At 38.4% G+C, this 24440-nt stretch overlaps 1 protein-coding gene across 1 annotated transcript in view; it reads right to left on the minus strand.

The window, feature by feature from the left end:
• RYR2 (ryanodine receptor 2) overlaps positions 1-24440 on the minus strand; it is a 332243-nt gene that overhangs the window by 302277 nt on the left and 5526 nt on the right. Inside the window, exon 3 of the mRNA XM_068395937.1 lies at positions 6621-6725. Within this exon, the coding sequence (XP_068252038.1) occupies positions 6621-6725 (105 nt within the window). The remainder of the gene's footprint in view (positions 1-6620; positions 6726-24440) is intronic.

Below are 24440 nucleotides of genomic sequence, written 5' to 3' on the forward strand. Positions count from 1 at the left end.
AGCGGAGTCCCTCAAGGGTCGTTACTGGGACCAGTACTATTCAATATATTCATTAATGACTTGGATGAGGGATTAGAGTGCACTGTCAGCAAGTTCGCTGATGACACAAAACTGGGAGGAGTGGCTGACACACAGGAAGGCTGCGCAGCCATTCAGAGAGACCTAGACAGGCTGGAGAGTTGGGTGGGGAGAAATTTAATGAAATGTAACAAGGGCAAGTGTAGAGTCCTGCATCTGGGCAAGAATAACCCCATGTACCAGTACAAGTTGGGGGCAGACCTGTTGGAGAGCAGCGTAGGGGAAAGGGACCTGGGGGTCCTAGTGGACAGCAGGATGACCATGAGCCAGCAATGTGCCCTTGTGGCCAAGAAGGCCAATGGCATCCTGGGGTGTATTAGAAGGGGTGTGGTTAGCAGGTCGAGAGAGGTTCTCCTCCCCCTCTACTCTGCCCTGGTGAGGCCGCATCTGGAATATTGTGTCCAGTTCTGGGCACCTCAGTTCAAGAAGGACAGGGAACTGCGAGAGAGAGTCCAGCGCAGAGCCACCAAGATGATTAAGGGAGTGGAACATCTCCCTTATGAGGAGAGGCTGAGGGAGCTGGGTCTCTTTAGCTTGGAGAAGAGGAGACTGAGGGGTGACCTCATTAATGTTTATAAATATGTAAAGGGCAAGTGTCATGAGGATGGAGCCAGGCTCTTCTCAGTGACATCCCTTGACAGGACAAGGGGCAATGGGTGCAAGCTGGAACACAGGAGGTTCCGCATAAATATGAGGAAAAACTTCTTTACGGGGAGGGTGACCGAACACTGGAACAGGCTGCCCAGAGAGGTTGTGGAGTTTCCTTCTCTGGAGACATTCAAAACCCGCCTGGACGCGTTCCTGTGTGATATGGTCTAGGTAATCCTGCTCCGGCAGGGAGATTGGACTAGATGATCTTTCGAGGTCCCTTCCAATCCCTAACATTCTGTGATTCTGTGATATTTCAAAAACTTTTTACTAAGCTAAAATACCAAGTTTTTGCTTTTTCAAAAGAATTATGCTAATTTTTACAAAAAATAAGTTAACAAAATTAAGGCAAACGGTAAAAAAACAGTCTACCAAGAGTTCTCAATCACTCCAATGAAGAGGTGCAGTTAACGACAGTCCTCTGCATGGGATATAACATCCCTCATCCACACAAAGATGCACACCATTACTGGCAGGTGAAAGCAAGTCACGTACCACATGTATTTATATGTGTCATATCTCTCTCTCTCATATCTATTCACCAGAGTATGGCATGTAACGTACAACCTGGAGTCTTCAAATTTCAGTGGCCTCATTTATGATAATTATCATGAAGGACTACAAAAGACATCACAAGGCAAAAGAGTAGTACGGTATTTAAATCATGAGACTACTGGATGTATTTCAGAAAATCCAAGCAAAGCAAGTGTAACTCGAGGAATCACAAGCTCTTTTTGGTTTCAAAGGAAAAGCAGGTTTTTGTTCTAGCCAATATAAAAGATAGGTGACTTTGTGCTTGTTCACTTACAGTAAAATGTCCTTTAAATGCCAAGCTAATTTAATTTCCTGTACCTAGTCACTGTACCCAAAACTTTTTTTGATCTCTTTGAAGTAATAAATGCATTAGAATAGAATGAAAGTTCAAACTAACCACTTATTATATAAATACAGATTGTAGCAGTGTTTTGAATCCTCACATTCTCCCTTTAGAAAAAAAGCATTTATACTGAAGTATTTTTTTTAAAAATAACTTTTGAAATATATTTAAGGCAAATTTTTATTTTAATAGCTATTTTTTACGCAGTGTGTTTGCTTGAGGATAATTTCAAATAACTTTCAGACAAAAGTCTAAACCATTTGTTGAGGCAATTGAGGCTAAGAAAACACCTGATGTTTTTCCACGTCAAATACATCTAGATACCTTTTCTTTTGGCAGCTCTAGAACTGTCACACAATAGAAAAGTGGCTTGGTGGAGAATTTTGTAGAATCTGTAAAATTCACCTGTGTGTCATCAGTAGAGACTTAAAGTAGGTAAGCTTGATAAAGAGTATGCATGCTGGCCCTGATTTTGTCCAAGAAACTCATAATAACCAGCGTCATCACTCACTTTGCCTGCTATATATCATGGCTGAAATCTGCATGCTGGATCTAAAGGTACTAGTCATTGGCAATCCCTGGATATACAGGCAGGATAGTCCAAGTAGGACATATGGAAATAATTTTCCTTGTCATAAAAGGTGAGATTGGTAAAAGCATACTATGTACAGGCCTGTTGTCTAACTTTCATGAAAAAGATGTTTAAAACTCAAAACTGAAAGAAACCACAAATTTATAAATCCCTTCCTCACACCTGAAAGCTGGCAACTTCCTTCCCACATACCTGTGGCACCTCTTCTGAGCAAAAGACAGCAGTGCAGAAGGTACATCAGCACAAGAGCAGTGGATGGTAATACAAAACAGTCAGCTTTTTGCCTTCCTGTCCTCTTATAGGGACATAAAGTTAGGTCTCTTTCTCCTTTCTCCTACCCAATATCCATCACATCTGGAAGAACATAACTGTCTACCCCTGTTTCTAATACTGTTTATATTGTCCAGAAATCTCAGAGTACTAATGGATAGATAGCCAGGCTTCATTTCCTAAGAATATTAGGGAAAATTTCCAAGAACGGATTTGGTTATGGCATTTCAGTACTTTCACAAGCAGAAAGTACTAAATGTTTAAGCTCTTGAATCTAGTAAAGGAAGACCTGATTAAAAAAAAAAAAAAAAAAAAATCACAAAACAAAATGACGAATAATCAGAGTAAAAAGAACCAGAAGCAAAACACAGATACAACATCTTGTGGTGACCATTTCTAAATTATTCTGGAAAGCTGTGGATTTGCTTTCTCAGGATAATACAGTCAGATAAACTTTAGTGAAAAACAAGGCTCCAAAGAGGGCTCACTGGAAAAATGTAATGGCCAAGCTGAGAACAGATGACCTGAAAGCTTTCTCTGGTCTTAAATTCCTTATAAAAATCTGATTTCCACTGTCATATTTCACTTGCTCTTCTAATAATAAAAACTTGCACTCAAAAACCAAGTCAAAATGATTACAAAATACCTAGGCTGTAGGCCCTTCTAGGTCAGAGCAGCTATAATTCTGCTTGCCTGAGAGACTGGAGCCCAGACTCTGGGCACACATGTAACAGAAGTCTTCATTTATCTGATTGTTTACTGTTCTCTTTCCACAGGATTGTCCCTTTTTCTACACACAGGATGGTTCCTTTCTGTGGGTGAACTAACAATAAAAGTAGTACATGCATATAACACTCAAGTCCCCAGCAAAACACAGATTTCTGTGTTTAAAATAAAAAGTGTAAATAATGCTGCCTGAACAAACAAAACAGGTTGTGGTTTTATTTTTTAAACCAAAAGCATACGATCAAGCTATGAATTCCAATGTTTTAATAAACTGCCAGAGTTAAGCATAGTATTTTAAAGGGAAATTATAAAACCTCAGAGCACAAAGTAACTACTCAGTGCTTAGGGCTAGAAGAAATAGAGCACTAGACACATTCTTTCTTATGAAATTTCACTCATTTTCCACTGTTGCCTTTGATACTCGCATTTAGCTGATTCAGGAGAGAGAAGTAAGTATAGTCAGATAGATGGATCACTAACCTCATGAAGTATGGAAATTCTCATTTTGGGATTCTTGCACTAAAAAGGTAGGTATTTATTGCAGAGGTAATCTTGCACATTTAATACATACTAATTGTGAATTAAACTTAAATCCAGTTAGTGCCCATAGTTATCCTTTCTTAAGCACAAGGTAAGCTGTTTATTGTTCTGAATCAAATCAGCATGAGATTTTGTTCATATTACTCAACCATTTCATTATTGCTGACTTACCTGTCATATAATAAGCATACCTATTATATAAACACAGCATTCAAGGGATTACACACCACAAAAAGTAAAGAAGCACAAGGAGACCACTTTTAAACACAGCAGCCTTAATGATTTCTAATGCAATGAAACGTAATTGAGGACTGAAAAGACCTCTCTTTGCAGGATTCTTTCCATTAGAAAACTGAGGTCATACTGAATCCAGTTTACAGTAACAACAACCTCTCAAGAAATCACTATACTTTCTTCTCCTAAATTAAAGAAAACTCTGTTATTCTAAACAAAAAATTGATGCTGTTCCAGGAAGATATAGTGGCTTCAGATGCACGCACAAAATAACCTCTTCTCATAAAGCTTAAAGTAACCACATCAGTCATCAAATGCAAAGCTCACGTTCTAACAGTTACTTCAAACAAATATGAAGTTGCCTACATAAGTACCTACCTATAAACACAAAGAAAAACATATATTTTTCATAGAAACTACATAGAGATACCAAATGTCAGTTCTGTTAATTTATCAGAAAGTACATATTCAGTCATTTTAGTATTATCATTATTCTTGGTTTCCAGAGACTTAGTAGAAAGAAAAATGATGACACCAACAACAATATGACCTTGTTATTTTACAAGCTATTATTTTCAAGATTATTCTCTTCTAATATCAATATATCAGTATGCAAGAGACACACAGGCAGATTCCTAATGCATTTGCACAGAATCCAGGCAAAATCTGCAGTAGAAATACATGCATTACTCAGTGAACACCAGCTATCTGGGTTGGTATAGCTGCAGCTCTGTATCTTCTGCTAGTGTTGGGATTTAATAGGTGTTGACAGCACAGTAAACTACTCTGTAAACAGGTAACAACCACATAATGACCACACTCAGAGATTTTGCTCTATCTTTCTTGTGCACATCTCCAAAGAGCAGTAAGTACAGAGCACTGTACATCAGTACAACCGTCATCACTTTTCTTTAGGCATGGATATGAATGCCCAGACCTCTGACCTTCACGGTTATGCGCAGAAAAAAAAAAATCAATAATCGTTTCCAGGAAATACCAGATTACCATCAAACATGGTTCTTCCAGCTTGGAGTATGTAGGTCCCATCAGTTGCTGTGCCCTACAAAAGTCTTTCTCTTTTTCTGCTCACATCTAGAGCAGAAAATAGTCCAGAACTAGTGCAAATGTTCCACCTGAGACCTCTACAAAGTTCTCTTTAGCCTACCCTCTTCCCAGAAGAATCCACGAGCTCACATTTTCTAACCATTCTGCAGAGAACTTGATTCTTTATCCCATGTTCTCTGGATGTGATCTCTCTATTAAAAGTAAATATTCCCTTAACAGTTGGCCCCAAGACTCTGCTGAAGACAGCCCAACAGAAAATTTGCCAGTTAATGTTATGATTTTTAAAAAGGTTTCGATACTTTTTATTCAAAAATCGAACGTGTTTTTCATTGTAGTGCGCTTTAGCACTACTTTAACACACACTGCCCTACACTTTCTTTAGTTCCTGCTGCTGCCCACATCTGTTGGGAATAAACAGCAAGAAAACTGTTGCTTTGCTTCACACATATGGCCGTACAGAGTAATCGCTGCACATCCATGGGTTTGGACTGATTTTTGACATTATGCCATATGTGCCTGTTCTTTTGGATTTTTTTCCCTGTGGATTTGCTTGCCCTTGGTTTCAGTATTTACAAACTAAGGGAAGAGGGGTCCCTGTTTAGAAGCTTGGATCTGCTTACTTTGGTACCACCTCTTCTCTCAGATATGCTTTTCATTCTTTTGCTCTTGGAGTTAGTCCTTGGAACAAATTCTCACTGACAGCACACACTTTGGATCATTCATGGACTGCTCCTGGACTTCATTTCCCAAATATCATTTTCAGTCTCAGTGCCTGGCATTTTACGGGATTGACTACTCTATGTTAGTTAACATCTGCTTCTCTTATCTGTATAACTCCTAGGCCTACAGTCACTCCTTTTCATAGTTTATAGGATTTGAGCTGGAGTATGGCATTCAAGTTAACCCTAAAGGATGTATATGGAACACTCAACTACCTCATAATAAATCAAATTAATTACACAGCAGAGAACATAAATTACACTACTATGATTTATTTGTAAATACCTATTTGCTAGTCAAACAATTAACATTATTCCTATACCCTTCATCTTCCTATATTCTTCCCAACTGCAAAAATGTATTAGTTTCCATATTTCCTGTCCACCGAGACTCAATAACATTCTATTTCCAGCCCTAAAGGTGAGTTATAGGACATTTTAGCTTGGGCCACACAGAACAATTTCATTATTTCCAGAGAAAAACAGCACACATCCAAATCATTTTAAGATTACTTGACAGCCTCACTTGATACAGTCAGAAATCCTCAGAAAGCTTAGCTGTTCCAAAGAAGTGATTAAGCTTTATATTTCACATTATGAGATCTCAAATTGAAACACTCTTGTAGCTCTATGCTGACCCGCAGCACATCAAGATGGCCGGGAACTTACAACTCTGGCAAGCTTCAGTGAAAGCTGCAAGCATTTAGAATTTCTCAAAAATCAGACCATTCCTGTAGCAAAGGAGGAAAATTAAACATACGGAATTCATGATGCTATTAAAGCTTGTGCCAGTCATGAAATCTGTGGTACAGTGGGAAAAAAAATGTTGTATGTTGCAAGATGAAAAAAAAATGAATATTTAATAACTTACCCCTTCTGCCTTTTCTTCTGTGTTAGCCAGCATTTCCTGGAGGGCCCGTACTGACAGAGACTGCTCCAGTACAAAGGTGCAGATGGACAAATCAGGTGGAACATTCTAGGTGAAAGAAAAACACGATATCACATTAGTGACAGATTTGCTAAATGTTTCCAATGCTTCTATATTCCCTCACTTTCCCTGAATCTGAAAGGTCTACTATACCCTTGAGGCGACGAAAGCCAGTCACATACTGGGCTGCAACAGTTAAGGCTTAGCCAGCAAGCAAAGGGAAGCGATTCTTCCCCTCTGCTCAGCATTTGCAAGCCGACACATCTAGGGTACTGGGGGTCCCACTCAGGGCCTCTCAATAAAGGAAATAAACCAATAAGCTGCATCAAGTTCAGCAGAGGATCACCGTGATTGTCAAGGCTGGTGCACTCATCCTCTGTGGCTGGGGGAGCTGAGCTCTATCAGCCTGGATGGAGGAGCATGAGGAGAGGGAGATCTCACGGTTCTCTTTTCCAGTCTGGTGGTGATTACAGGGAAAATAGAGCCAGACTCCTCTTGGAGGTGCTCCTTGAAAGGAACAGGAGCAGCAATACAAGTTGTACCAAAGAAAATTACAACTACATATTAGGGAGAAAAATTCAGCCTGGGAGTAGAAAACCCTTTCAAAGGCTGCCAAGCAAAGCGGTGAAATCTCTGCTTGGACATTAGCATATGGAACATATGTCTTAGACATGATGAGTATATTGTGGGGGAAAAAAAATTCAGTCTTTATGCTACTCGTAGTAGCCAGACCTCATCCTTATGATGGTCTGCAGGTCAAGATGAATTTTCTATAGCATAAACATAAGGCACTAAGGGTCAAGGCCAAGCCAGTAGCTTCTCAGCCTCGCAGGGCAGTATGCTTCACCATATTCTGCTCTAAGTGGGATAAAACTAGAGAGTCTTATAAAACTTGTTAGGACTTAAAAAATCATTGAGCTATCGAAAAACTAATTTTCCAGACTATCACAAAAATTCGTAATAAAATTGAAACAAGTTTGTAATAGCCTTTGTCTAATTTACAAAGTAACAAAGTAAAATTAGATGTTATATGGAGATCTTTTCTTCTGTTAATAGAAAAATATGCAACTCCTACACATCTTTTTTTACCTCCAGAACTTCATTCATGTTCCTTCTCTTTTCATGTTAGTTGCATATTTTAGTTTAGTTTACTGACTATTGGAAATCTTTTTTATACCATGAATGCTTTTATTGCTAAAGCTGTAAAACTGCACATTTATTCAAACTGTGTACATTTTGAAGAGGCCTCTTCCAAGGCCTCAAACATTAAATTGTAAAAGGTAGTTGCAAAACCATTTTATCCCTTTTTCAAAAGTTAGTTTACTCAGAATACCTCACACTCTTAATAGCATATTAAATTGCTGTTCATGACTCCTAACTTTACAGTAATTCTACTCTGTTTATTAACTAAGAGATCTTCCATTACCTTCCACTATTTATATTTCAATAAAATTAATTTTAAATTTTTTATTTTAAATTAAATTTTTAGCCAGATCAAAAAGCATTAAATAGCATTCTCTTTTGCATGGGATTTTGACTTATTTATGCAATGATACTTCGGCATGAAACATTTTTAAGCCAAGTCTTCTAGAATCAGGCCTCTACTTACTTGTCAGTGTTCTCATTACCATTTTTCTTTTGTAGTTACTCAGACACTACAACACTCCTTTTCATGCTAGCATTAGGCCAACTGATCAGATTCTCTTCAAAACATCCTTATAATGTAAGTACTATCATAAGCCCTTATTTTACAAAGCAGGAAAGACAGCACTCAAAAAATGGCGGGTTGCAAGGTGTCGTTTCTGCTCAGTAAACACGAGTACAATTTTCCATTCTAGAAAGCCTCACAGAAATTAATTGCCTGGCGGTCCAGGTCACCCTCAATCGTCCCCAGTGAAGACTGACTGACAAACAGAAGTCTGAACAAAATGGAAAAAGACGCTCCTTACACAGTGCTCAGAAATGAGCCAAGGCTACATTTTCTACATCTGTTTGGTTATAAGCAAACATACATAAGCAAACAAAGTCTCCATAACAACGTTCCCACTGTTCGATAACAGTCCTCTGATTATTTACCTTATCTCTCATATTACTTCACATACAGACAGAGGAAGGAATATGAAAAGTGAAGGTATTCTGTGTTACATGGCAGCCTAACTCTCCCTATCAAAAGGTACCTTCATACAAATTACATAGTAGCTTTTAGTTCCCAGTCTGGAAAGTGACTGCATGTTCTAGGGGCTAAAACGAGAATCTGTAGCAATCAGTTTGCAGTATAAGGCTTTTTTGATCACAGATCAAATGTACAGGCAGGTATTTTTGTTATTGCTTTGCTAAACTACGAATACACTACTACATAATAATGAATTTTAAAGAAAATATTTTGCTACATGTCTAACAACCACCCACCAATGCACTTTTAATAAATACCAAAACAACCTGTAACTAGCTGGAAATTTTTAACAGTTTAATGGTAATAATAAATCCTTAATCTGAGAGCAGAGCACAATTTATACCACCCCAAAAATGATCAGTGCTCGAAAGCAGATGTCTCAACACACATAAATACCCATATTGGTAATCTTCAGCCTTCTTTTCCACCAATTTTTATTGTATTCATCTTTGCTGCAGTAACTTTCTAAATGAAAGCATACAAAAATAGTTTGTATTCCGAAAGGTTTTGTTTTGTGACAAAATACGTAATGAGGTCCTTGGACAGTGCAGGGTATCTGCATCACTTATCTTTGATCCAAAAAAATCAGTGGAAAATTCTGTTAAGCAATGGTAATATTCAAATCAATTTATTTTCAATTTATTTTTGACACATTTGAAAAATCAATTATATTTTAATGGTTTTTAACATAAAATACACCTGGTGACTTAAAAAGTAAAAAGTACCAGCTCCAGTATTTCTCAAAGCATTACTGATTTTCTCTGCTAGTTCTTGTTTACAAGATTTGTCTTATTGTCAATTATTTGTCTAGACAATCTAGCCAGTCATAATTACAAGCTAATATGCAAGTAGCTTATTTAAAAAAAATAAGTTATAACACAAATAAACCAGAAATTGTACATTAAATTTCAAAAGGAGATAGATACTGCCAGGAGAAAAATAATAAATTACAATTAGCTTTTTCTATTGATCCATCATCATTGTTTGTAATAGCACCTACAGTCAGCAAAATTAGAAAAATTAAAATAAGCTCATCCACAATTTTTAAAACATATATATACTGGAGTCATTGCTGGATTATTTAGAAAACTGAGAATTCTTTCTTCTTCCTGTCATTTTAAAGTATATTTATTGTGTACACTAATTTCCTGTAGTAATATTTGCGTAGTAAATTATGCTTTACTCTGTGGGAGGCAGATTTGCAAATTAGATAATTATACCCTTTATTAAAAAGGTGTTTTGAGCAAAGCTTTTGAAATGCTATTTCAAAATACCTCTAACTCTAGTCCAACCCACAACTGAATCACAGATACTGGATGTATTCATTACCCACTATGTCAGTTTTTAGTGAATTATTATTTAGAAGCTTACCATACTCCAGTATGACGACAATGAAAGCAAGAGGCAGAGATGCAAAACTCAGTCCCACTCTCATTACTCTGATGATCACAGAATCATAGAATGGTTTGGGTTGGAAGGAACCTTAAAGATCACCTAGTTCCAACCCCCCTGCCATGGGCAGAGACACCTTCTACTAGACCAGGTTGCTCAAAGCCTCATCCAACCTGGCCTTAAACACTACCAGGGAGGGGGTATCCACAACTTCTCTGGGTAACCTGTTCCAGTGTCTCACCACCCTCACAGTAAAGAATTTCTTCCTAATATCTAATCTAAATCTACCCTCTTTCAGTTTAAAACCATTCCCCCTCGTTCTGTCACTACTTCCTTTGTAAAAAGCCCCTCTCCTGCTTTCCTGTAGGCCCCCTTCAGGTACTGGAAGGCTGCTATAAGGTCTCCCCGGATCCTTCTCTTCTCCAGGCTGAACAGCCCCAATTCTCTCAGCCTGTCTTCATAGGAAAGGTGCTCCATCCTTCTGACCATCTTCACGGCCCTCCTCTGGACTCGCTCCAACAGCTCCATGTCCTTCTTATGTTGGGGGCCCCAGAGCTGGACCCAGTACTCCAGGTGGGGGTCTCACGAAAGTGTAGTAGAGGGGCAGAATCACCTCCCTCAACCTGCTTCTCATCAACCATCACCCCCAAGTTCTTCTCCTCAGGGCTGCTCTCAATCTGTTCTCCTCCCAGCCTGTATTCGTGCTTGGGATTGCCCCAACAGATGTGCAGGACCTTGCACTTGGCCTTGTTGAATTTCATGCGGTTCGCACAGGCCCACTTCTCAAGCTTCTCAAGGTCCCTCTGGATGATCACACAACACTAACAAGCCACAATAATGTATGACCTGCTCATATGATATGATGAATATAATCCTGTGAATGTAAACTGAACTTCTCATAAATAGTAGTACAAAACTGAAGAATAATAAATCGCATCAGCCAACACAATTCTCTAAGAATAAGCAGATTTACCTCAGTTTTATTAGTCTTCCTAGTTACTTGCAAGCTTCCTAGTTGTTTTCCTAGGCTCATGGTTATTTGTATTTCTCTTCTAACCAAATTCCCAATGAAATGGACTTCAAAGTATTTAATCTCTAACTGTATACTAAATATTCACACATCAGTGCCTAAAAAGCCACCTAACTAAGCAGCCTGATTTACAAAGCATCCACAGTTTGCATCATTGTCAAAAAATAAGATGTGGGTGTTCATAACTTTTTTAAAACTAGCACATTTATTAGATGCCTAACTTTGAGAATCCAAGTAGGAGGATTCAGAAAATGAACTTTAGTACAGAATTTAAGCAAAACATCTGTAGTCCTGTTTGTGGGAGTAGCCTGAAAGAAACTGAACTCATCATCTATTTTCAAATTACACATCTCAGTCTTTTTGGCAGTCCTTTCTACCTAAATGAGATTCTGTCTGGTGATTGTGATAAAACACACTCAATACTGCCAAGTAAAAACATCCATTTCTACGACTCTACATAGGAGGCATAGCTTTCCATGTTTTCCAGCTTGTCATCAAGAAGATGGACCCAGTACAGAAATAGATGGCTCTGACAAATCCCGTCAGCCAAACAGGATAAATCATATTCACCAAATCCCAAAACAGGAACGACAGAGAATGAATTATGAGTCTTATGGTTTCAGTTCCAGAAGAGAGGACCTTTCAATAACAGTGTCAAGCTCCTGCGTGTTTATCGTTAGCAGACCGTGAAGGTTGCCCGGCCAGCTCCTACAAAAAACTTCCCTATAACTATTGCTTATAACAGTTGCTTATAACTATTTCAGTCTGAAATCATCACTTTCTGTACAAGGCATCTGCAAAAGACTGAGAATTTATAGGATATTCCATCTGAAACAGTTGTTCCCATCAAAAGCAGTGAAGTTTTCAACATTCAAAAATTTTTATGATACTATATCTAAAAACTGTAATGCACTCATGTTTTTGGAAGAGCGGTTTGACAAAGGAGTGAGTGGCCTTTTGTCACAAGTATGCTTTTCACTTTTTCTAGGAAAAACTTTGAAAATTCGGTCAAGTTCTACTTCCCTGAAAAATGTCTTTTTTGACTTAGTGAAAAGTTTCTTGTTAACAATTGAAAGCTCTAAAGACTCCTTGTTCACAGGACAGCTGCTTCAGGGGATAAAACTGGAGAACTCACAGGAATATCAGGTGGATGAAACCAGAATAGAGTCTGGAATAAAAAAGCAAGGGAAAAGGAGACCAACACAGGGAAAAAGAGCTAGTGGTGGAACTGAGGTCAAATCCAAATACACTGCCATCAATTCATTTTCAAAGCCTAGAACACAATCCAGCTTCAAGTCCTCAGTGGTTGAGTCATGTTGGTTGCCTATGCCACTACATGCTTATCACCTGTATTTATCATATCTTGTTAATATGACCTAAACAACTGATAGCTTTAATTTTTTAAAAAGATTGTATAATGACCATAAGAAGAGAAAGTTTCTCTATGTTATCCACATTTCCAAGTGCAGTATTGTCTCATTAATGAAGTGTTAGATTTGACAGACCCAGCAGTGAAAAAATCTTGATATACTGAGCATGCTTTCTGTTGATATATCAAAGATAAACACTCACCTACAGTAGTCTATGTCTTATTGCAAGGAGTTACTAGTTTTCATCAACATATGAGTTCGCACTACAGTGAAGACCAAAATCCTTTCCTACTCTTATTTCCAGATAGCGAATGTCATCTGCTGGTCACAGTGGGACAGTTCATTGGCAAGTTGTACAAACTGAAGGTATAACAACATTCAGAAGGAAACTGTTTCTTGGGTTTTCCCTCTCTCACAATCTCCTTTAAAAATTCACAAGAAATCTATTTCTTCTTATGCTGTTGTTACATAAGTACAATTATATTCTTTTCTTTTTTTGCTTGTAAACAGCATCAAAGTTTTACATTATAATTTTTCAGGTTTTGGTATTAGGAAACAACTTGGATCCTCAGAGTTCTCAAGGGTGATGAGGCTATCATTAACAGAGCAGATTGTCTTAGCTGCTTGGAAGTTGTAATTCCCAGCATGATATTTACTTTATTTATGGATTTAGGGCCACATACATTCCATCTCTATAAAGGATAAGTACAGGTTTTTTCTCTTATCCTCCACCTGTCCCTCTGGTCTCTTTTCTAACTACACATAAGTCCAATATATCTACGTTACTGAGAGCTGTTTCTCTTTTTCATCTGTTCTTTACAAATCTAAAACTCAGCAATAGAAAAAAGTGTCATTGAGTAAGGAGCCATACAACTACATTTCAGCCTCGATGTATAAACCAGGTCAGTCAACTGAACAGTCATTACAACACATCACAGAATCACAGAATGGTTGGGGTTGGAAGGGACCTCTAGAGATCATCTAGTCCAACCCCCTGCCAAAGCAGGTTCCCCTAGAGCATGTTGCACAGGGTGATGTCCAGGCGGGTTTTGAATATCTCCAGAGAAGGAGACTCCACAACCTCCCTAGGCAGCCTGTTCCAGTGCTCTGTCACCCTCAAACTAAAGAAGTTTTTCCTCATACTCAGATTGAACTTCCCATGTTTCAGTTTGTGCCCATTCACCTCATCCTGTCGCTGGGTACCACTGAGAATAGTCTGGCCCCATCCCTTTGACACCCACCCTTAAGGTATTTCTAAGTATTGACAAGATCCCCCCTCAGTCTTCTCTTCTCCAGGCTAAACAGATCGAGCTCCCTCAGCCTCTACTCATAAGACAGATGTTCCAGTTCTGTCATCATCTTTGTAGCCCTCCACTGGACTCTCTCCAGTAGTTCCTTATCTTTCTTGAACTGGGGGGCCCAGAACTGGACACAGTACTCCAGGTGTGGCCTCACTAGGGCAGTGTAGAGGGGGAGGATAACTTCCCTCAACCTGCTGGCCACACTTATCCTAATGCACCCCAGGATACTATTGGCCTTCTTGGTCACAAGGGTGTATTGCTGGCTCATGGTGAGCTGCTTGTCCACCACATGCTGCTGTAGCCAGAAGCATAGATGAACATTAGCTAATAGTATATCACCCTAATGCAGTGTAAATGTGTTAATTTTTAAGGTAATTAGGAAAATGCCATGCTAATTAATAAAAAAAAAATCTCATAGGATCAACAGTGCTACAGAACTTCTAGGCACACATCCAAATTAAGAAAACATTTTTTGTTTAACTTCATGCTGATCCTGCAAATCCTACCTTATTATGCTAATCTTATGTGAGTTATTAAAAACTTTACAGTTCCCTTTTATTCTTAGAGATTATGTTGTATTTGTAGCTACTGCAACAATTAATGGGAAAATCTAGGATATTACCAGTTTTTGGGTGGGAGAGTTGATCTGCCTGAGGGTAGGAAGACTCTGCAGAGGGATCTAGACAGGTTAGAGAGATGGGCTGAGACCAACGGCATGAAGTTCAACAAGACCAAGTAGAAGGTCCTACACTTTGGCCACGACAACCCCATACAGCGCTACAGGCTGGGGGAAGAGTGGATGGAAAGCAGCCCGGCGGAAAAGGACCTGGGGGTATTGGTGGACAGCCGGCTGAGCATGAGTCAGCAGTGTGCCCAGGTGGCAAGAAGGCCAACAGCATCTTGGCGTGTATTAGGAGTAGTGTGGCCAGCAGGACAATGGAAGTAATTGTCGCCCTATACTCAGCACCAGTGAGGCCGCACCTCGAGTACTGTGTCCAGTTCTGGGCCCCACACTTCAAGAAAGACATTGAGGTTCTGGAGCGAGTCCAGAGGAGGGCAACAAAGCTGGTGAAGGGTCTGGAGGGTATGTCCTATGAGGAGTGGCTGGGGGAACTGGGATTGTTTAGCCTGGAGAAAAGGAGGCTGAGGGGAGACCTTATCGCTCTCTACAACTACCTGAAGGGAGGTTGTAGTGAGGTGGAGGTCGGCCTCTTCTCCCAGGCAACCAGCAACAGGACTAGAGGGCATAGCCTCAAGCTGCACCAGGGGAGGTTCAGGTTAGACATAGGAAAAATTTCTTCACAGAAAGGGTTATTAGGCATAGGAATGGGCTGCCCAGGGAGGTCATGGAGTCACCATCCCTGGAGGTGTTTAAGAGAAGACTGGATGTGGCAACTTAGTGCCATGGTCTAGTTGACACAGTGGAGTTAGGTCAAAGGTTGGACTCGATAATCGCAGAGATCTCTTCCAATCTGATTGATTCTGTAATTCTGAGAGGGCACTATTGCTTTAGAACGTGGAAGGCAGCAGCTGACCCTTGATTCTTGCAGCATCAGAAAGATGATCTTTATAAAACACTATTTTGCCCCTTTCTGGAAAGCACAGCAGACACCCAACAGGAAAATCTTCCTAATCTCTGACCGGATTTATTATAAACCATGCACATTACAACAATCATATTTCAAAGTAGGAATCCTGTAATCTTTCAGGATCAAACAAGTAGGGCAAATGTGCACAACTTTTGTGGCTGTAATAACTGACATGGTCTGATCTGTCTCAGTAGAAATCTCACCTCTGTATAATAACCAATAGGACATTATTTGCAGAGATTCTCTTAATGTTAAATTTGTCCCATAGCTGAAGCCTTCACAGTGGAATTATAACACATAAATATGAAGTCCAAGTAAATACAAATAGTAACCCTTTCAGAATACCCTACACCAACTCTAATAAGCAATTCATTCACTTTGCAGTGAACGTGAAACAATATGCCTAAGAGAAGCAAAACCTGCTTATTTATCTCATAAGCTATCAATTATAAAACATAATAATGGACACCAAATTTTAACTTCTAAGAATTTTATTGTAAGTTTTCAACTATTAGCGCTTTCCATTTTATGTTGCTGAAACCAATAGTCAACTTGTGTAACTAGGTGCCTATCAAATATTGCTGCAATGGGGGACTGGAAATTTATGCTCTGAGTCACCTCTGACTTGCCCTTAAATGAAGGAAAAGAGATGCATTATCAGCTCTCTCCTGGGCAACACAGTTTCAAAGTAGCAAAGCACACAGCTATCAAAATCCTTTGTGGCAAGATGCAACAATAAACTTAGGCACTTACGTACTAAATTGCATATTAACAGTCAATATTTTCTTTACACATATGTAAAATCAGTTTTTATAACAAAAATGAATAATGCATACATTCTGTTTTGAGTCAATACTCGTTCGTGTGCTTAATTCAATTAAAAAAATTATTCAAAACAAATGAAATGCAACCGCCCTCAGAATTTTCAGTCTGTCTCACCAGCATTACAGCAGCTAGATGTGCTTCATTCAAATTCAGGTGTGCCAGCCCCTACTGGCTGGCAAAAAATTAATAAATTAGAAAGCCAGTTTATGAAGATGAATAGTGTACCATACCTCAGTTCTTTAATTCATTTTCTCCCTCTTGTTGGATGTCTTTTAAAGGTATTATGTCCATTCTGATTCAAGCTGGGTGTAATGTTCCCGAGATTATTTTGCATCCCAGACTGTTTTAATCTGATTTACATCAAAAATTACACATTTATCTTAAAAGGTATACACATTTGCCTCTGTATTGTAAAGCAAATCAATTAGAATGATATATAGAAAGTTGTTCACTCAAAAAAATACATCCTTAATAATGAAATTCTTGTAGTCTTACAGAAACTCCAGCAGATATTTGGGTCAGGAACAGAAAGACTTGAGGAGTCCTAAGAGTAAAGACTATCTGCCAGGACATCCTTCATGGATTTAGGGACACACTGTGAGAGTTTCACTGCTCATAAAAAGTGCAACAATATTTTCAAACATCAATATCTATTTAAAAAAAAATCTCACCATGTATACTCTGAATTGTGGTTTATCTGTAAATGCGTAAATGTATGAAGCCCCTGTGCGTGGCACTGCATTTGAGCATAGGCTGCATAACGTAAAAAATAAGCACTTATTTTACTATGCACCTTTATTAACTACAAAATCAGAAAGCTTGGAAGACTAATTAGTGATAATTTGTTCAGCTTCTTACAGATTCTAATTTTGTCCCTTTTGGTTTAAGGTGTTACTAAGCTGTTAAGCAAATAGATGCCTTAAAGGACTCTCTGCTTATCATTCAGTAACATACCAGCACAAAAAGCTGCCACAAAGTTCCGTCTAGACAGAAATACCCACACGCATTTCCCAGGAAAAAACCCACCTGCCTCAGAAGTGAATTATGCAAGAGGTAATAAAGCAAGAGGCAGAGAACAGTAAAGACAGTCTTAAGGAGCTGGCAAAATATGTGGACTTTTACTCTTTTCCTGCTATTCTTGAATACACATTCGAGGAAGTATAACAAGAAGCTCACAGATATCACCCGTACGTGCGACTATCGCATTCACTTAGATCATTCACCAACCTGGAGTTTCCTCCTTGACCTTAAATAATGACAGTTTTCAAGTTCTTCCTTTTCAAAATTTCATATTTCGACATCACATAAGATGTTAACTACAGTATCAAGACCTTTGCAGATACCTGTTATGCACAACCACGTATTATTTTCTAGATGCTTTTAATTTTATTTTACCTATATCTCAACTTTCACCTTACCAAGCAAAGATGTTCCACTCCTCTACTAAGGTGCATGTTTATGCTGGGGATTTAACACAATCTTTCAAATGCCTTTGTTTGGTATTGCTTTATTTTCTAAAAAAATAACCAGAACTCTCCTTAATTAATTCTCCTAAGTAATCCACCTTTTCTACAGAAATAAAACAATTCTAATAAGAATTATATGGACAGTTATGCGTATGTGAAAATAAGAACTTTAATGGAAACTATAGATACAGCTAACCTCCATGATAAATAAGCTGGAAACATACACAACGGGAAAGGATTCTTTTGCCATTTTGAGTTTATAAAGTGAGACTTTTATAGTCATTAATCTGTACATACTTGCAACCATATCAGCCAAAAGAGGTCAAATCGTTAGTGTACTACTGACCAAATCACATATCAAATATGGCACTCAAAGCATATTGAGCTTTATTCTTACAACAGTCAAACACACTAGGCACGTTTCATATTCAAAATAAGACCTCATTGCAATTGTACTTCATTTCTATGGACCTTTCTGTATTGTCTAATACTCAATTAATTTATACACACTGGAAGAAGAAATTCTGTATTACTGGACCTTCCAATTTATTGAGTAAGGACACTCAAATGGCTCCTTAGCAAGTCCGTTCATACTTCACATTGCACTGAGCGGAATGTTTGCTTGCTTTCTAGGGCCTCTGTCCAATCTTCTGCAAGTCCCGTGCTGTGCCCATTTCTTTTTCTTTCACAGTACTCAAAATGTCACAGAGCTTTGGCATTTTCCTTCATACAGAAATAACTTGTCCCTGCTGTGTCTTTTACTGATCAATACACACCTTAGCCATTGAAAGCATCCAAAACTATCTAAACTAATTCATCCTCTATTATTCTAAAGCCATTGGAACAATGGCTGTTACTGATTTTGATTCACATTTCCCTCAATTATTGCCTTATCACCAGCGGTGAACACTGTATTGTGCAACTAGAACTGGTCAATATTCAGAGAAACACCAAGAAAACCTGAAATTCCTAACTCCCTGTTACCATTAAAAGACATTTAGATGTGGGATAGAGGTAGAGTTTGCAGGATTGTTATGGGAAGACGGTATCAGTCTTTAGAAACCAGCCCAGTGACATTAGTTTCCTATGCTTTTTTTAATGGCATGTAAAAGCCACCTCTCATGGAAAGGCAACGTTTTTGTGGATGGTATATTTGTAAACATGTCAAGAAAAGAGTACAAATACCTCAAAGATGGAACAAGCTTCCCACTCCTAAATACATTCTTTATATCCTGTAGGGAGGGAAGAGAGAACTTCTGAGGAGTTCAAAAACATTGATTAGTATTATTTACAGGGCTCACTATATTTACAAGATTATCACTTTCTGTAAGACAAGGAAAAATTGTCTCATGCTCAATTACGCAGAACATTAGCTTCAATCCCTTCTAGCTCACATAATTCCCCAACTACCAAATAGAAGGCAGCACAAAAGTCAACTGCACACAATCACTACTTTACAAGACCCTTGCACTGAGAAATGTAAAACTCCTTTTGCCTTATGAATGATATTTGAAAAGGCCAAGTCAAGAAAGACAGAGAGGAAGGACATCTTAAGCTACTAATTGTAGTGTGGGTAACCACAGTATTACTCCCATCCTGCAGCTATTGCAGACACGCTGATTCGGTAAGAAAAAACAGACTGGAAATGTCAGTGTGGTTCATTGTTCATGTATCAGCTGTGTCCCCCTCACTCAGATCTACAGGTTTTCAAACAAACAGCAAACTTCCAGCAATTATTCAAAAATAATGAAACACTCAGGAAAAGCAGCCCGAACTCTGACCCTCTGCATTTATGAATACTCTTTAAGAACATTATCACTTTTTTTACCATCTGACCTCTGTTTTTTAATGCAAAACAAAGCAACTGGTTTTTTGCTTGTGAAACCAGAAAAGGTTATGCTTGTATTTATATACAGCAACCCCCCTCCCAGCATTAGGAAAGTTTACTAAAAACAACTTGCATTTGCGTTTCAAGCACAGAGACACAAAACATACACTTTCAACCTCCAAACTATTTCCCCTTGCCCAATTTCCCCCTTCCGATCCACACTATTTATAAAATAACACCCTCAATTTAATGTTGCAATTACTCTTGTTATGATAGCAAGTTAAGGCATGTCCTCTGTTATTGAAAAAGCACAAATCTTCTTCCTCACTTTTCTTGGGGAGGTAACCAGGAGGAAAAGTCTAGAATCCTGAAAATCATCACCCAAAAGATAAAAGTTTCAAAAAGTCTTAAGAAACAACAGCAATAAAAAAAGTTCATTGCTATTCTTTTTTTTCCAGATATAATTGATACTACTGACCTCAAAGAAGCACATAGATCTACTCATTAAGCGGCCTCTTTCCTTTGTCCTGATTTCTGAGAGCCCATTGGGCTAGGACTATTCACAGGAGTCTGCTGAGCCAGATTCAGCCCAACAGTGCTTAAAAATACTGAGTACAAAGTAATAATACCATGATTTCAAGTGTTCAGCAGGGCTGCAGAGCCAGTTTGACACTGCTACTTTATACATTTGTCTAAAGTGCTTAAAATAAGCATTTGTACTTTCACGTTCTTAGCTTGAAACACACAGATTTATGAATCTGTTTTTTCAGGTTTTCAGATTTGCAGCTACATATCAGCCTAATTAAAATTCAAACAACTGCTTTGTAACTACTCTGTGCATATTAATGAAACACATTCTGCTATAAACTCATCAGAGAAAATATTGTAAATGCTGAGCTCTGGAGGATTTAGCAGAACATGCCATTGTGTAACCTCATGATGTTTACCCAGGGTAATGCAGCAAGCCCAAAGCTGCCAGGGCCGTGCTTGCAGTGAGTAGCGATCGGTTGTAACTTTCATCAGACATGAATGTACAACTCCCACCTCAAAATATTCTGGCTTTGCTCTATGTATCACTTCATTTATCTTTCAATGACTTTCTTATGGTATGTTAGTACAGTTAGTGTATTTGGTGAAGGCAAAGAATCTGCTTCCAGTCCTTAACACCTAGTCCCAAGATTATTAAGTCCCAAGACTTCTATGCTAAATGGGGAAAAAAAAAAACCCAACCACCAAATCCTATCAACTATGGAATTGTGTGAGGGCATTGCTTTGAACACAATGTTCAAAATGCGAATAGACAAGCGTATCGTGCAATAGCAAGTCTCCTTTTTAATAGGAACAGTACTAAAAGGGGTAGGACCCGGAAACTAAATCCCAGCAAACTGGCAGGTTTTCAGAAGCCTGCAGAAAATTCACCAAATTATAGAACTGTGCTTGTGTCACAGCTGTATCTCAGACAAGATTTTCCAGCATAATATCTGCTCCTTCTTGTATTTTAATCTTTAAATAATGAGAGACCTAAACAGTTACTGGGATATAGAGTTATAAAGGAAAACTGATTTAATGGGATTTTTCACGTCTTCTTCACTAATTTTATACCAGAAGTTGAATTCCTACTTCTGTTCCACTACAATTAAAAAAAAACAACCAAACAAAAAAAAACCCTCCACCAACAACCACCATCATATGTGTTTCTGTAAACAATTAGGGTTGGTTTGCTTTTAACAGACATGTAGATAAAGACGAAAGTTGCAAACTACATATTTGACTGAAGAAATTATACCTCATGGGTTTTCTTGTTAAATTACACAAATTATACAGCTTTGGGTTAAGTTTCTTGATTGGATGGCCTATGTTACTAAGTATGAAAAAAATAACACTTTCTAAAAAATGAGCATTTTGAAATTTGCCTTGAACTGGTTAGTTGGTAACAGACATCATGTATGCATACGTATCATACGTACTACTCTTTCATCCAGTGCCATCACTTGGAGTATTATGATCACCTAATTAATTCCTCTTAATTAAAAATTATTTTGATTTTATCTTTCAGCTTATGGTGCTACATTTTCAGGTTACATGTCATGCAGTCTACTAGTATATTTAGATATTTGGGACTTTCCTTTGGAGGTTGTTTTTTAAGTGCTTTATTGCTAACAGTCTTTAACATTTCTAAAATATATTTTGGAAAAAAAAAATCCCAAGTACTCAATACATTTTAAGCCATATAATAAAACCCCGTGGGTTCTAAATCACTAATAATAAGAATGCAAAGTCATCCCCAACAAACAAGTAGAATTATTGGTAGAGGTATCCAGAGAACTGGCCTATAGTAATATCCTACTTTTAGATATTAAATAAGTGGGTGTGATTGAAAAAGAAACTCTCACATTTATGAAGGTACATTTTGTAGATAGGAAGAGTTTTAACCTCCCTTTTGGTAGTAAATGGTGCCTCATTAAGCTAAAACTCAATGTATATCTCTGACAACACTAGATTTGATAATGAACATTTCTGTAAGGTCAGAATAATCCATTCCTGTATGTATTTCAAATTCTAAGTATCTGCTGCAACAGGAGATATAATCTGAACAATGAGAATAATAGATTTCCTAGATCAGATATATTATGATTACACTATTCAGTTTGTAATACCTTGCAAGATATCATACATTTTGTTTACTTTTTTTAAAAACTACCTGTGTTACAGATGGCAGTACAAACGTGCTAAGTTGTATTATAATGCCTACTAATACTACACACAATTTTCAGCTGATATGAAGCCATATTTCCATTGCTTGCTGTTTTACATCCATGGAGATCTGACCCAGTGTCTTTCATAGTCTGAATGTTTCACATTCATTTTAAATTATTCACTTTCCATCTCAAAACATAATTCTGTTGGTTGCTGGGATTACATACAAGGATCACAATCAGGTCTGATGGATATGGCCAAAAATCTGCATTTAGGCTCAGGATTTACACAAGATTTAAAAGGAATAAAAATTGAATCTGATATACATAAATAATAAATAAAATCTTTACAATTATATAAATTATGTATTACATAAAACTACATGATAATGTAGTGAAACATACTATGTTCTTATTTACATTGCTTCTATGAAGGAACATTTTACTGGGAAAGAATGATTCCTTGAACAAAATCCTGTCTGATCTATGCCTGTGAAGACTTCTTCCACCGATGTTTAAATTATGTATGTAAAGTAGGGCAAGCAATGTGTAACTACACATAAATTTATTACCAACTCTTCATTTAAATTATTAAAATCAATGATCTTAGTGAATGTCTGCTAAATGGAGTCCTCTGAACATGAGATTACATAAGATTAAGTGTCATCTTTGCCATTAAATATGAAGATTCATTTTGGCAACATGGCACAAAAGCAATTAAGATGGCCTTGGAGGTGCAGCTACAAAGCCTTGTCAAAGCCCCAACAGTCTTTTTTGACTTTTTTAGAAGGATGCAAAGGAAACATAAGCACAGAATGGAACCAGATCAGCTATCAAAAATAGAAAAAAAACCCACCACCTTACCATATGGCAAATTCCCAGAATGATCCACTTCAAGCACAAGCAGACAACGCTGATCCGATTCATCAGTGTGAATCAAATTTTTAAAACTTCATATTTTATTATGTCAGTAACTGCTCGAAAAGCATCTATTTGCATCCATACACTAATGGACACTATGTGCTTTTTTATACATTTGGATTTATGCAATCAAAAACTGTGCACAGCACAGGTACTGTTCCTCAGCTGTCAATGTCCTGGTTTGGCCTAAACCAGGCCGATTTTCCTTTCAGTGATTTTTGCTTTCAGCTAAGTCTCCTCTAAGTAACTGCACTTTCTGAAACTAACTGCATGTTTGCAGACAGTGTCTGCCTCCAAGACTGATAACGCCCGAAGTTTGTATTTATTGCTGAGGCACCGGTAGGGATGTTGTGCAGTAAGGCTCTTGCTGTACTTATTCTTAGAGAAACCAAGGTCACTGCTGAATTCCTCACTGCTTACGAGTGAAGAGCCGAAGGGGGGTTGCAGCTGCAGTGGGGAGCAGACAGGGCAGGTGACCCAAAATTGACCATCGAGGGTATTCCATCCCACACACGTCATTCTCAGTATAAAGCGGGGGGATCACGAGGGTCTCGCCCCTTTCTGCTATGGCCGGTGTCCAAGGAGGACTCCGTCTGTTTTCCTGCTGCCCCCGGTCCCGATCCGTGCATCCCTGAATCCAGCTCTCGACCGTTGCTAGGCCCAGCCTGGGCCTTCCCGGAGCCTGCCCTGCAGTGCCGGTGGTGACGTGGCTGACTTCAGGGGAGCTCAATCTTGGTTTTGTATATATATTTGTATATATTTGATTATTTCTATTATTATTATTATACTCTTTTTCATTATTATAGTTTATTAAAACTGTTTTAACTTTCCAACCCGGAAGTCTCTCTCCCTTTTCCCTTTCCCTTTCCCTTTGGGGGGAGGAGGGGGCGGGGGGAGGAGGGGGGGATAACAGAGGGCATCTGCCACAGGTTTAATAACTGGCCCAGCTTTAAACCGTGACAGTCAGAAAGAGTTTCAGACTCAGTTTCTCTGGAGTCAGAAACATCATTTGCCTTGGCCACTGAGAACATGCTCAAGTGTTTGCTGTACAAGCCAAAACAAGCCTTCAAACCTTACACTCTGGAAGACAAATGGAGAAAAGAGTTTTTCTCCCAGAGGCAATCAGAGTACAGGAGTTCAAGCCAGTGTCCCTGCGGACAGTTCAGGATGAC

Source organism: Nyctibius grandis, chromosome 1 (genome assembly GCF_013368605.1).
Source record: "Nyctibius grandis isolate bNycGra1 chromosome 1, bNycGra1.pri, whole genome shotgun sequence".
In the NCBI taxonomy this organism is placed as follows: domain Eukaryota; kingdom Metazoa; phylum Chordata; class Aves; order Nyctibiiformes; family Nyctibiidae; genus Nyctibius; species Nyctibius grandis.